We start from the raw sequence: 13404 nt of genomic DNA, 5'->3' as shown, positions 1-13404 counted from the left end.
GTAAAGTACAATACCACATGTAACCTACCTAGTTACAACCTTCCACTGCTTCAAAGTACTGGTGATAGTCTGTACTTAATCTTATTGCAAACAAACAAAGCACATGAAAACACCAAAACCAAAAGTGAAGTTTTACCAAAGTTATCCATACCAGAGTAAACAGCTGTGTGAACTCTGCTCTCTATTAGACATATAGGTAAATAAATAGACTGACTGTTTGCTTTTACACAAACAAAAGACTTGTTTGCCATTTTTAGATTACAGCATGTGAAACCTAGAAGGAGTAAATTAAGGTAGAAGAATTCACTTTATTAATCCCACATTTGAAAATTATTTTGTTGCAGCAGCAGATTATCAACGCTGTGCACATGAGTTAAACAATTAACAGTAAGTATATACTGTACATATAGAACACACATGTATCTATAGAATACACCATTTCAAATATAAGGATTACCCTAGAATATACTAGACCAAACTAATGCTACTAACATTTAAACATAGTGTTTTTTATTCATTATATGCGAAGTATTTTTATTTATTGTTTGAAACTTAAATCAAAATCACAAATACTTTAATAATCACAGGGGAAATATTTTTTTTGTGACAGGTGTTTCATTATAGAATGAATTAAATTAAAAGATAAATAATATGTATAACAAAGAAGTCAGAATGTGCAGTAAAATATCAAATACACATAATAATTAAAGTAAAAATGTTCAATAAAAGATCAAATAAGATGTGTAAACATAAGAATTCAAGTTAACTGTCCAATAAAAGAATGAACATCAAGCACCAGCATATAGTGTGAGTTAAATGTAAAGTTATTTAAAGATCAAAGGTGTTAAAAAAACTGTTGCTCTGCTGAGAACAAACGCTTTCATATTTTTTGGTTTTGCCTGCAGTCACCGCCTCACAATGAGCTCTCTTGTTATTGACCTGAGAGAGAAAGGCATGCAGAGGGCAGCTGATTAACAGAGCAGTGTGTGTGTGTGTGTGTGTGTGTGTGTGTGTGTGTGTGTGTGTGTGTGTGTGTGTGTGTGTGTGTGTGTGTGTGTGTGTGTGTGTGTGTGTGTGTGTGTGTGTGTGTGTGATGAGGCAGGTTGGAGCTTTTTTCCGTCAGAGTGGACGGAGGAATGCAGTCTAACTGGATCTGCAGCTCCTTTTTTTCCCTCTGCTGTTTGTTTTCTTCAGATAAACAAAGATGGCGGACACACGTAGAGTGACAGAGCCGGGCAGAAAGGTGAGTTTAATTCAAACACACCTGAGAAACAGGAAGCAGCTGAGAGATTATGTAAAGTAACAAAAATGAGAGGAACCAGGGGGATAGTGTTTTATATTTCAGATTCACTGTTGGGATTAAAGTTTTATTTCTGAGGTGATTATTAAACTGGTTTACTAACTTTTTAAATAATCTGTTGTCGTTTAAACTGCGTCATGCATGCCAGAAGAGAAACTGCAACGTCCGGTCATTGTTAACAAAATAAAAGCTCTGTTTGCATACTGATCTGGCAGCTTTTTAAAATATATCTATGAAGTAATGATACAAGAATCAAATAAATTAAACTGTGGTCAATTGGTTCGAAATAAAGTTTGTTTTCTTGGTGCTAGTTTATTTGTTATTTTTGACACCTCGAGTTACAGCGAAAAGTTTGTTTTGAAGGAACCCACTGAACTTTTGGGGATTTGACGCAGCACGTGATGGTCACAGGACATGTGATGTCACGCAGTTAATTGAGTTTGAGTTGCTAATAATGACGTTGTTCCCTTCTTGTGAAAAATAGTTTACAAATTATGAATAATATTTGCACAAATAAGCATACACGTAATGTATTTATAAAACAAATAAAAATAGGAAAATAGAGGGAAAAGTAGAGGAAAATATGTTTCATACATTCACCAGTTTGTTTTACTTGATTGAAAGATAATGCATTACAAAATGATGTTATTTTAAATATGATTTATTTCTACATTCAATTAATGGAGTTTCGGATTATGTGTGGTAAAGGGGATCTATCATGCAAAATGCACTTTTTGATGTCTTTTATACATAAATATGTGTCCCCGGTGTGTCGGGGAACTCACACAGCGTCAGAAAATAAAACCCTTTCTCTTTTCCTCCGTACCCAAATCTTTTAAAAAACGGGGCTGATCCAGATTTGCTGCCGATATGACGTCAAATCGGCAATGCAGACCCACAGAAAGTTGCTATCAGAAACAATGCCTGACGTGTTTTGGACGTAATCTCGTCTTTGTTTACATTAGCAAGCCTCGCTAACACTCAGAGCTAACCTGTACTAGAGAGCACATGTGTTTAAAAAGCAGGAAATAAAAAAAGGAACTCACCTTGTGATAAACCCGCAAGAGAAAAAGCATTTGAGCTCCATACTGTTTCAGAAATAATCCTTGATGTGGTTTAGAACAGGATGGCGTTTTATCACAGCAGAATTTAACCTTATCTCCGGTAGAATTCTGATCAGGCATTAGCTCCGCCTCCTCTTTTTTTCTTTTTTCAAGCTAAGGACCCAAAATCCGCGTTTCTCTGGGGGTGTTTCTCAATGTCGAGGACGCTTGCTTGGTAGCACATGTCTTCCAAGTCACTTGCTTCAGAAGCGAGGCAAGAATCCTTCCTAGCCTCGGAAAACGAAGAATGGTGGAACAGGCTAACAGGTGTGCAGGTGTGCGTCATATGCGAGGCCCCGCCTGATATGGAGCGCGATTTCCGCCAAAGATTTGGAAATTGGTCCATGCGCAAAGCATTGTGGGGATTTTAAAGGTCCCATGTCATGGCCATTTCCACTGATCATAATTCCATTGTTGAGGTCTACTAGAATAGATTTATATTGTGCAATTTTCCAAATTCACATTGGTTTCTCAAACAGCATCTCTGTAAACTACGTGTATTCACTGAATTTCACTCTCTGCCTTTAACGGCTCGTTGTAGCTCCAATAGCTCCAGCCCCCACCCTCCCTGTGAGCACAGTGTGCTCTGATTGGTCGGGACGTTGTGAATCGCGCTGAGCTCCGTGGAGGTGTTGTTTCTTTGTTAGCGATACACAGCCAAACACAGCCAAACTCATCCTGAGCACACACAAACTCACAGCCGAAGTAAAAACAATACGTGTGGCTTGATATTGAGTAAGAAAAAGGTTGATAAACGCTGTGAGAATGGGTCTGCAGAGAGAATGGGTCTGCAGAGAGAATTTCGCCGCGATCCCAACTGTCTGTTATCAGCCTGCAGCCAGGAAGGAGAAATCAGCAGAGCTGCCTGCACTGAGTGTGTGTGAGGAAGTCCGTGGATTGGTCAATTTGGACCAATCAGCGGGGGCTTAACATAACGGCTCCGCGGACATAACGTAACGGCTCCACGGATTGGTCCATTTGGTTCCGGGTACCGCATGACCGTATCGCGTCATAGCTCTGGGCGTGGCTACTGGCCATCCCTACGTCACGATACCCAGGAAGTAAACAAAGGAAAATGAGAAATCTCCAACGAGGCGTTTTGGGGCGGTATTTTCTGTGTTAGAGTTTTACTCGCTACAGGGTGTACTTTGAGGGTTTTTGACTCTGCAGACCGTTTACATGCAGAAAAACCTTCATAACACACAAGGGGACGGGTAATAACCGGAAAAGCATGACATGGGACCTTTAAGACCGCGGAGTCTACACATGTGCAGCCTCGAAATTTCTCGCTACGAAGTACGCCGGCCTTGGTAGAATTCCAAGTATGCTGGACATTGGAACAGTCCTTCGGCGGCACTCGATGACGTAGTATGCTTGAAATAGTGGCTCTGGAGCAGCCTTCCTCGACATTGAGAAACACCCTCTAATGGCGCATTTCCACCATGGCACGGAGCGCGGTTTAAGCGTGCCGTGTCGTGTCGGGCCCGTTTTTGGTTGCGCTTCCACTATGCCTAGTTCCGGCCCGGGGGTACTTTTTCACCTCTTTTCTGGCCCGACAAAATCGTGGTTCTATCGGGGCCAACACACAGGGCTGAGTCGGGCTGAGTTTGCTAAACTAGAGAGATAATCGCTGGCAAGGGGGCTACAACTACAACAAGATGAACATATTTGACCGTGATTTAATTGTAATACACGTTTCAAAATGATGCCGAAGTAACAACATACTGATACCGGTTAGTAAAAACCATGAATTAATGCTTTGACAAGTCTGCAGACAGACGGCAGGTGAAAAACCTTTTAAAATGCGTGTTTTCTAAATGGAGATTGGCTAAACTAACGCAATATATGCTCCGACCGTCCACAGTCACAACAACGGCCTATACAGACATAAATAAACCAGCGACTGTATTCGCCATGACACAGGCAGTCTGTGGTGTGTACTTGTTTAACTTTTGTCTAGTTTCTGAACATATATGAGCTCTGAGTGCTAACAGCTAACGGCTGATGTTGTTTTTCTGGGGTTCTCATTGAAGATGACGTCACGGCTCTGCCTACACTGCGTTACTATAGATACTACCCTAGATCCTAAACTGTAATGGAAATGCGCCATAAAGTGAGCCAGTCCTAACGAGGCCTAGCCATACCGAGCGAGGCCGTGTAGTGGAAATGCGCCATAACAGGGCTGCAAAAGAGGGGTATGAGCAGTATGAGGCATGGCTACAATGGGATCTGTTTGGTATTTTAAGCAAAAAACTTCACAGACATGTTTTGTATAGGTATGGCCCTACAATATATTTTTCCAATATAGCATAATAGGTCCACTTTAAGACTATTAACCTTTTAAATACTAAAATAAATCAAATACAGAAAAACTGTCAAATATGTGAATTTTTTTACTTTTTTCTTACAATTAGATTTTCTATATTTGTATTTTATTTAATTGTTAAGTTGTACATGTTTTCAAACAATCCAAAAATGTCCAATTATATCTGGAAAAGCAAAACAGATACAGTTATTATTAAAACATTTTTTTTTCACTTTTCAGAAATGGGTTGTTCCACAGAGAAGTCCACCTGATGAAAATAAACCGAGTGTTCGTCCTCCTGAAAAAGAAGCCGAGAGAAGTCTGGTAACTGTTTCTCCAAATTATAACTTTAATTTAATAATGTTAAGGTATGATTTCTTAAAATATGTTAACTTTATTTTGAAAGAACAATACATATACAGTAGAGGAAATAAGTATTTGATCCCCTGCAAGTTTGCCCACTTACAAATAAATTAACAGTCTATAATTTTAATGGTAGGTTAATTTTAACAGTGAGAGTAAGAAAATCAAAAAGACAATCCAGAAATTGACATTATATAAAAGATAAACATTGATTTGCATTAAACTGTGGAAAATAGCCTGTTCATTTATTTGTAAGTGGGTAAACTTACAAAATCTGCAGGGGATCAAATGCTTATTTCCTCCACTTAAACATATATGCAAAAAAGAAAATATATATCAGTACATAAACATAACAGCACATTTAATTTCATTTGAGATAAAACTGTATCTCATATATCCTCAAATAAAGGATGTTATAGATAAAATAAAATGTTTCAGTAAATACATGTATTTGAATTTATCCAGTGCATCCATTTCTTTATGTTCCCATTATTTTTGTTTTACACTAAGAAGCGTTTTGTCTTTTATATAATACAAAGTCACCTTGATAGTAGTTTTCTTTGTTTGATGTAAATGTTTTGTGTGCAGGCGGTTCCTTTCAGAGGTCACATCACAGGAGGGATGTCTCCGGGGAAGAAGGTTGTCATGGTCGGGGTCGTAGACTCTCGTCCTGACAGGTACAAATTATTTAATCTAATCTTGCATTTATCAATCCATCTCCTTCCTTCAGTATCAATGCTAACAGTGTGGATATTCAGAGAATGGATCTGAATGATTTTGATGGACTCCTGAGGTGCATCTCACTTCGGTTAAATGGATTCCTTGCGTCACTCACTTGCGTCGTTTCCCTGCGACTAGTCCAGACCTGGGCATCGTACGGCCCCCGGGCCACATACGGCCCTTTGGTTGACTCTGACCGGCCCGTGTAAGGCTAATTGGAAATTACAAAATAAACATATTTTCTAACTTTACCTCATGCATGGACTAAAGCTGCATTGCTTTTATTTTGAAGTTGTTTTTTATTCACGTGCATAATGACGCAATACGTATATCAAGACGTGCACATCAGTGGCGTAGCTGTGGGTGGGCCCGGGTGGGCCTGGGCCCACCCACATGCACGTCTGGCTCACCCACAGCCAATCAGCGCGTTATAGCGCAGAGCCGGGAAGCCCAGAAGGAAGTGCCACAAACTGCAGTTCCTCTAGTGGCCAACAGGGGATGGATAAAGGAGCAATTCCCATAGACCCCCATGTTAAAATGCCCAACTTTACAGCAGAAATAAACATGTTTCTAGCTGGATCCAATCAAACTTATTCTGGATATAGTTAGATTCCACCTTCATGACAATGGAATAGGGAGTGCATTTTTTTACCGTGAGTAAATTAGTAAGTAAAGTAGGTTTTGCCGTGAGTAAACGAAAGTCTTATTTCTTCTTGAGGTCTGCAGTGAAGCGTGTACACATTTGCTGAATATGAAAACTCTCAGTGTGTGCCCACTGTGCGACTGTCAAGGATAAACAACCTGTGGCCGCCGAGCCCGTCATGTGTAGGGATGGGTACCGAGCCCCAGGGCTGAATTATTAAAGACCGTGGTACCATTAAGCTCCGACGTTATCGGTCGGTACTTGAGACATGTAAAAAATATATCTAATATGTATTATTGCTACACAAACATTATATTGCAGTTTTAGTGTCGCCAACTCTGTTTCTAATATGCAAAAAGACAGCAAAATGCGTCTATGATTATTTTTAGTATTTTCGATCTTTCCAATCCAGACGAGAGATCTCTCTCCCCCGTCTGTGTGCGAGGGGGCGGGGCAGTTTACACACACGCAGCTGCTACTGTACATGCAGCAACACACACACGCGGAGGAGATGGCGGAGAGAACGCGCTCCGAGGTGTGGTTAAACTTTACCTGTTCGATGTGGACAATGCTCGTTACCAAAAGTGCAATAAGAGTTTAGCATGTAAGGGCGGTAACACGAGCAATTTGTCTAAACATCTTGTAAAAGTGCACCACATTCAAACGGAGAAATGCACCGGGTTCGACTGTCTTTCTAGTAGCTCTGTAGCCCCATCCACGAGTAACTTTTCCACGTCAGGTGTTATGTATGCTAGCAGCAACACACAGAGTTAACTCAATTATACAAACATGGGCTAATGATTAGAGGTAATTTAGAGTTATTTATTTTGTTAAAGTTTCAGCTATTCTGTTTACAGTTCTGTCATCAGATTATTTAATACAATTTGTTAAAACATTGTTGTTTCTTTTGATGTGAAATATGTATTTAATTAAAATAAAAAGCAATGATAGTTTTGTTCACAATTTGTGTTAGTTAGTTTACCTTATTTTTTTCTCAAAAAAAAACGATAAAAGTACCGTTAAAGCACCGGATCAATAAGCGGTATCGATAAAAGTAGTAGTAGGCCTACCGTTAAAACCTTAACGATACCCATCCCTAGTCATGTGGATGTCAGTTGTACACACATTCTGAGGCCGCCGTGCCTATGTTTTTGTTTTCACTGCTAGTTTATGCTTATGTTCAATTAGTGCATTAAAAAATCATTAAAATCATTAATGAAGTTTCAGCTCAGACCCCACGCTTAATAAGTCTCCCCCTGGCCCACCTACATTTCTCCAGGCCCACCCTCACAATAATTCCTGGCTACGCCACTGGTGCACATTATTGGATCCTTGTCACAAGACGACTTTAGCCCTCAAAAAAATGTCCGCTAAAAAAAGAAAGGTAGATGCTGAATGCAGGGTTTTCAACAAAAATTGGACTGCTAAGTATTTATTTACTGAAGTCGGAGGTAAAACCGTGTGTTTAGTTTGCGGGGAGCAGATCGCCGTGTTTAAGGAGTACAATGTGAGTCGACATTACGAGACGAAACACGCGGAGAAATATAAAAACTTGACTGACGCTGAAAGGGCGCGGACATCGGAAGCTTTGCTAGCTAAGCTGCAAAAGCAGCAAGGCTTTTTTACCAAGCTTCACACATCCAGTGATGCAGCAACCATGACCAGCTTTGTGATATCCCACAAAATTGCTAAAAACAGTAAGCCGTTCTCGGAGGGGGAGTTTGTCAAAGAGTGCTTGGTGGACTCTGCAGCACTAATATGCCCTGAAAAAAAAGCCGCATTTGAGCAAGTCCCGCTGTCCAGGCGAACCGTGACTAGAAGGATCGAGGACATTGCGGGGAATCTGGAGCTTCAGCTGCAACGTGAAGTGGCAAGTTACGACTTTTTCTCCTTGGCTTTGGACGAGAGCTGTGATGTCCGCGACACAGCCCAGTTACTTGTATTCGTCCGCGGGATAACACCGGACTTCAAGATTACGGAGGAGCTGGCAGCAATGCGGTCGATGAAAGGGACGACGACAGGGAGCGATCTGTTCACGGAGGTAAACGAGTGCATGGACACGCATACATATGTGAACAAACATTTTCAATTATGAAGTTTACGAAATCCAGGTATAGATCCTCTCTCACTGATGATCATCTGTCAGCTGTGCTTCGCATCTCCACCTCAGACATTCAACCTGACTTTGATGCACTCGTTAAAGCCCAGCAGAGACTAGATTTCTCTCACTGAACAAGAAAAGAGAACTTAAAAACACCAAATGAGGTGGTTAGACTACAAATGTTGGCATGTAAAGGCACCAACTAGCAGTGAACTGGGACACTTTCTTTGGAAGCCTTTTTCTCAAAATCACAGTTCAGTGATGTTTAGTGACAGTTCAATATGATGTATCTTGCTTAATATTTGGAGTACAAAGACAATATTGTGATGTCTTTAGAATGCTAAGAACCTCTTTCCAACAGTAAATGAAACTCAAAATGTGTTTGAGTGAATGTGACTGAAAATGTTCACTAATATGAGTCACAAATGGTGAAAAACGTTCATTTTGTTTACCATTGTTTTGGGAAATTTGATTTAATAAATGACATTTTTTTGTAAGGCAACCTCACTTTTTCCATTGCTTAACTATAACATATACTCTTACCAGCTTGTCAAAACAATGCTATTTACTGCTTTTTATAAAGAAATACAATTAATATTATGCAGAATTGAGTTCAGCCTTTTGGCCCGGCCCTCCACAATATTTTCAGTTTCTCATGTGGCCCCATGGAAAAAATAATTGCCCACCCCTGCTATAGGGTGTACTTTGAGGGTTTTGACTCTGCACACCGTTTACATCCATAAAAACCTTCATAACACACAAGGGGACGGGTAATAACCGGAAAAGCATGACACCTCTCCTTTAAGAGCAATGGGACGTCGTTTCCTCCGGAGCGTCACGTGAAGCGACGTCCGTTTGTGATGACGCCGCACAGCTGATCGTCTGACAGCAGCCAGATCAGTGCATGCGCTGCATCGTCCAATCAGTGAGCGATACACAGTAAGGGGGCGGGGCGAGTGTCTGAGGATTTCACCGGAGAATGGTCTGGTAGTTCCTCGATTATCGCTCCTCCGTTATCACTCCTCGATCCTCGCTCCTCGGTCCTCCGGCAAAAATAAGGCCACTGGGACGCTACTCAAGATGGCGCAGACAAATCAACTTCCGGTGATACCGAGACCGAGGAGCGAGGAAATGAAAAATAACCGAAGTGGACTTACTTCTAGTTCCACCGTCAGGCTGAAATTCACACTAAAAATCACCAAACTTTGCTACATGAGGAACATTTACATTTAACCTCCTGAAGAAATCCTTATTTCCGCTGTTTATTAAGAATAACATCTGTAATTCTTCTCATAAATCATAGGGGGAAAGAAGGGCGGCATGAATCATCAGAATCATCAAATGTTTAGGTTTTCTTCAAGCAATCCAGTGGGTTCACTGAAACAGGGAAAACAAAAAGATGAATCAGCAAACATTTAAACACCAGAGCCTACATGTAGCTGACATTTTCCTAAAGGACATATCATTAACTTTTTACGGGTCTTGCTCTCCTTATGACTTTATTTGATTTTTTCTGTTCTCAAATACAATATTGTGCTGCTGGGTTACCCAAAGTAGATGGCAGATATTTCTAGTGAAAAAGATAAAAATAACAAAATACAAATAAATAATAATTATAGTAACAATAGCTGTTTTAAAAAAAATAAAAAAATGTTTTCGTTTAAGCTATCTTAGATCCTCCCTTCTGTTTTTGTTTAGGCCTTCCTAGAATCCTTTATGAAGTCAGATCCGTGTCAGATTTATGGCTCGTATTTGTCCCTCTGTTAGGTTTTACTTCGCCCTGACGTGTGGTCGGGGAACAGGGGGCGAGCCTCCTGTGGACGTGGCTCTGGAGCTCTGTGTGAGGTTCAAGGACCGACAGATCCTGCGGCAAGCCTGTGAGTCCGGATCCTGGGGAGAAACCGAGAGAGCCGTGCCTTTCTTCCCCTTCATCAGAGGACTGCCCTTCAAGGTACCACACAAAACTCTCATATAGTCTTCATGTGGCAGCTGCTAACTTTTTTTAATGCAAGGAAAATGACAGATTGCAGGAACAGATTCAAAGTCAGACTGAAGCATCCTTTGTGCTCCAGTCAATCCTCTCAGTAAACACAGAGCTGAATCCAGATCAAATGCACGCTGAAGGCTCTTTGAGCAGCTTTGCTCTCAGTGATTGTTATGTTCAATGTGTGTTGCCTATGTCAGTGCCTAAAGAGATTGGATACTGATTACCATTGTGCATTACGTGGGCTGGTTCCCTCTTACATTTGCACATATATGTGTAAAAGAGAAAGTATATATGGCCTGCACTCCCAAGATTGTATTCAGATGCTGGTTCCTAAAGTAAGAACAGAACTGTAAAACAGCTTTTAAATATGCTCTCTGCTTGGAATAAAGTACAGAAGGAGCTGAAACTCTTAGATGTTATCACCTTGGGGGAGTTCAAGTCCATCTGAGGCCCCGGCCACACGAGGACGATAACGGTCGTATCTGCTACAGTTCACTATCAGATAGACGGTTCGGCCACACGAGGCCGACATGGAAACGCAGAAAACGATAATGATAACGGGTCCCAAGGTGGGTAGATCTGAGAACGAAACGCTCTGGGGGGCAAACGGCTCCGTGTTTACGCCTATACGATCATGTCCTGATAACGATGAAGCAATAGCCCCGCCTCTCCCCACCTCTCCTACTCAGAGATCAGCTGCTGGGCTGTCAGAAGAGGGGGAGGAAAAGAGAGGCTCCGTTTTATATTATTATATAGAGTCGTTATCAATTTGTTTTAAAGCTCAATAAATAACAAAGAAGACCTTTGACCGGCACTTTTCTAATTTTGTCCGGAAGATTTAAACTTTAACGGACATATCGTCCTCGTGTGGCTCCAGCCTAAGGACAGAGAACAAGAAACCATTGGTCGATGTGATTGCTCGTATATCCCTTGATTGAATTCGTTTTACATTTTGCCAGTTTTTAATGATTTTTAATAGTTTCTTTTATTTTGCATATTCATTTCATTTCATTTCAATCTTTATTTCGAACAGATTAAAAAAATAACAAATAAAAAAATAACAAATGTGAAAAACAGAATACTGTATTGTTAAAATACAGTATGTATCCACATTCATGATAATATTTATATATTCAACAAATCAAAAAGTCTTCATATTAATAATAATAATAAATCATATGTGTCCGAAAGGGAGTAGGAGGAAGCAAATGCTTATTAATTCCCACCCCTTACTTGATCAATGATTGTCCTTTAAATCATTATGCAAGTTATTCCTACTTACATTTACATTTATACATACATATACAATCATTTCTCATCTTCAATCACCTCTCTTCATTCTCATAGTTTTCCAAAAAAGTGTTTCTGTACATCCTTTTAAACTGAATTATGCTTTTAACTCCTGCTCCAAACCATTCCATAAAATCACCCCACAGATTGTTATACTCACACTTCTCAGAGTTGTTCTGACCTTGAGTTGATTGCTTAATGTGCCGTTTCATTTGTGTTTTAAAGCTGTATTCCTCTGCCTGTATTGTCTGTGTTTTATCTGTTGTAACTTTGTTCATGCTGCCCTCTTGGCCAGGTCGCTCTTGGAAAAGAGATTTTAATCTCAATGAGACTTTGCCTGGTTAAATAAAGGATATATATTGTTGTTTGTTTTTCATGTATTGTGTCTTGATATTTGTCTATGTTGATGTTACACATGGAGCTGCTGTGATGCAAGTCACATTTCAGACTTGATCTGAACATAAAAGTATTATCGTATCGTATCGTAGATTCATTTAGAACTGCCAAAAACACACGAAAACAATAGACACCAAAATTAACCAAACTTCCACTTTCTGTCTCCTCCCAGATTGAGATTCACTGTGAACACAGTCGCTTTCGTGTGTTTGTGGACGGACAGAAGCTGTTTGACTTTCAGCACAGGTTGACGTCACTCAGAGACATTGACACGTTGTGGATCAAAGGTAGCGTCGCTATCACTAAACTGGCCTGAAGGAAAACACTGCACTGCTGAACATTTGAGAAGATTTCAAACAGACTCTGTTGAGCTCAAACTGCCATGACTCCCCTCATCTGAACATGTTCTGTATTCACTGTGGACCTTTTTGTACAAAATGTTGAATATGGGGAGACAAAAGTGTTAAAAAAAAGTGTTTTATGATCACACATTAACAGACTGACTGATCAAGGAAGTGTAAGATCAGCAACTTCCATGTTTTGAGATGTACAATTACAGTTTTCTCCTCCTCTGAACACACTCTGCATTCACTCCTGACTTTTTTTGTACAAAATATTTAATATACAGAAAACAGTTGCCTCAATTTTGGTGACAAATATGTTTTTGATCTACTGAAACAGTTTGAAAACTGGCATGTGTGACTGTGTGAAAACAAACACCCAGACAAAAAAATGTGTTTCCAGAGCGTCTATAAAATCCTCTTTTGCTTTTGTCATTGTGTCAGTTAGTTGTTTTACGGGTAAGTTCATATTCAACAAAGTCACACAATAACACACATTTAATAACGGATTGAGGAAGCGGTAGACCGGCCACTTCCATTTTCCGCAAAGCAAAACTACTGTGTTTGTGAAAAGAGTTTGGTGGCTTTAAAGAGAGTAGATATAGGCTTCAGTTCCCCCTGACATATTTTTAATACAGTTTACACTTCAACTGATTTTGTTTATTTTAGGGGGATAAAATAAAATGTGTTTTGCTGCTGCTCCTGTCCACAGCAGTGCAATGTTGTAAATTAAGCTCCTTCTATAACAGCCACAACTACTGCAACTGTAAATATCATAAAATACAATATGTGTAGCATGAAAATAAACAGAAAATAATGGGGTTAACTAAAGGCCATTGAGGCTTTGGGTAGGAC

The 13404-nt window shown here is 40.1% G+C and overlaps 1 protein-coding gene across 1 annotated transcript; it reads left to right on the top strand.

Moving 5' to 3' along the window:
• The first annotated feature begins 1102 nt into the window (after positions 1-1102).
• Positions 1103-12982, top strand: LOC117481821 (galectin-related protein-like). Its single transcript, XM_034129716.1, has 5 exons — positions 1103-1243; positions 4949-5032; positions 5660-5748; positions 10303-10486; positions 12381-12982. Exons 1-5 carry the CDS (start codon positions 1205-1207, stop codon positions 12522-12524), a joined length of 540 nt encoding a protein of 179 aa, XP_033985607.1. The 5' UTR covers positions 1103-1204; the 3' UTR covers positions 12525-12982.
• Positions 12983-13404: the final 422 nt, after the last annotated feature.

Source organism: Trematomus bernacchii, unplaced genomic scaffold (assembly GCF_902827165.1).
Source record: "Trematomus bernacchii unplaced genomic scaffold, fTreBer1.1, whole genome shotgun sequence".
In the NCBI taxonomy this organism is placed as follows: domain Eukaryota; kingdom Metazoa; phylum Chordata; class Actinopteri; order Perciformes; family Nototheniidae; genus Trematomus; species Trematomus bernacchii.
This window is presented reverse-complemented; position numbering and strand designations above follow the sequence as displayed.

What these genes read in the sequence shown, in the direction of transcription:
- LOC117481821 (XM_034129716.1), top strand. Translation starts at nt 1,205, where the DNA reads ATGGCGGACACACGTAGAGTGACAGAGCCGGGCAGAAAG. An exon ending in GTAGACTCTCGTCCTGACAG is followed by an intron (nt 5,749 to 10,302) that starts GTACAAATTATT and finishes TCCCTCTGTTAG; the next exon opens with GTTTTACTTCGCCCTGACGT. An exon ending in TCAGAGGACTGCCCTTCAAG is followed by an intron (nt 10,487 to 12,380) that starts GTACCACACAAA and finishes GTCTCCTCCCAG; the next exon opens with ATTGAGATTCACTGTGAACA.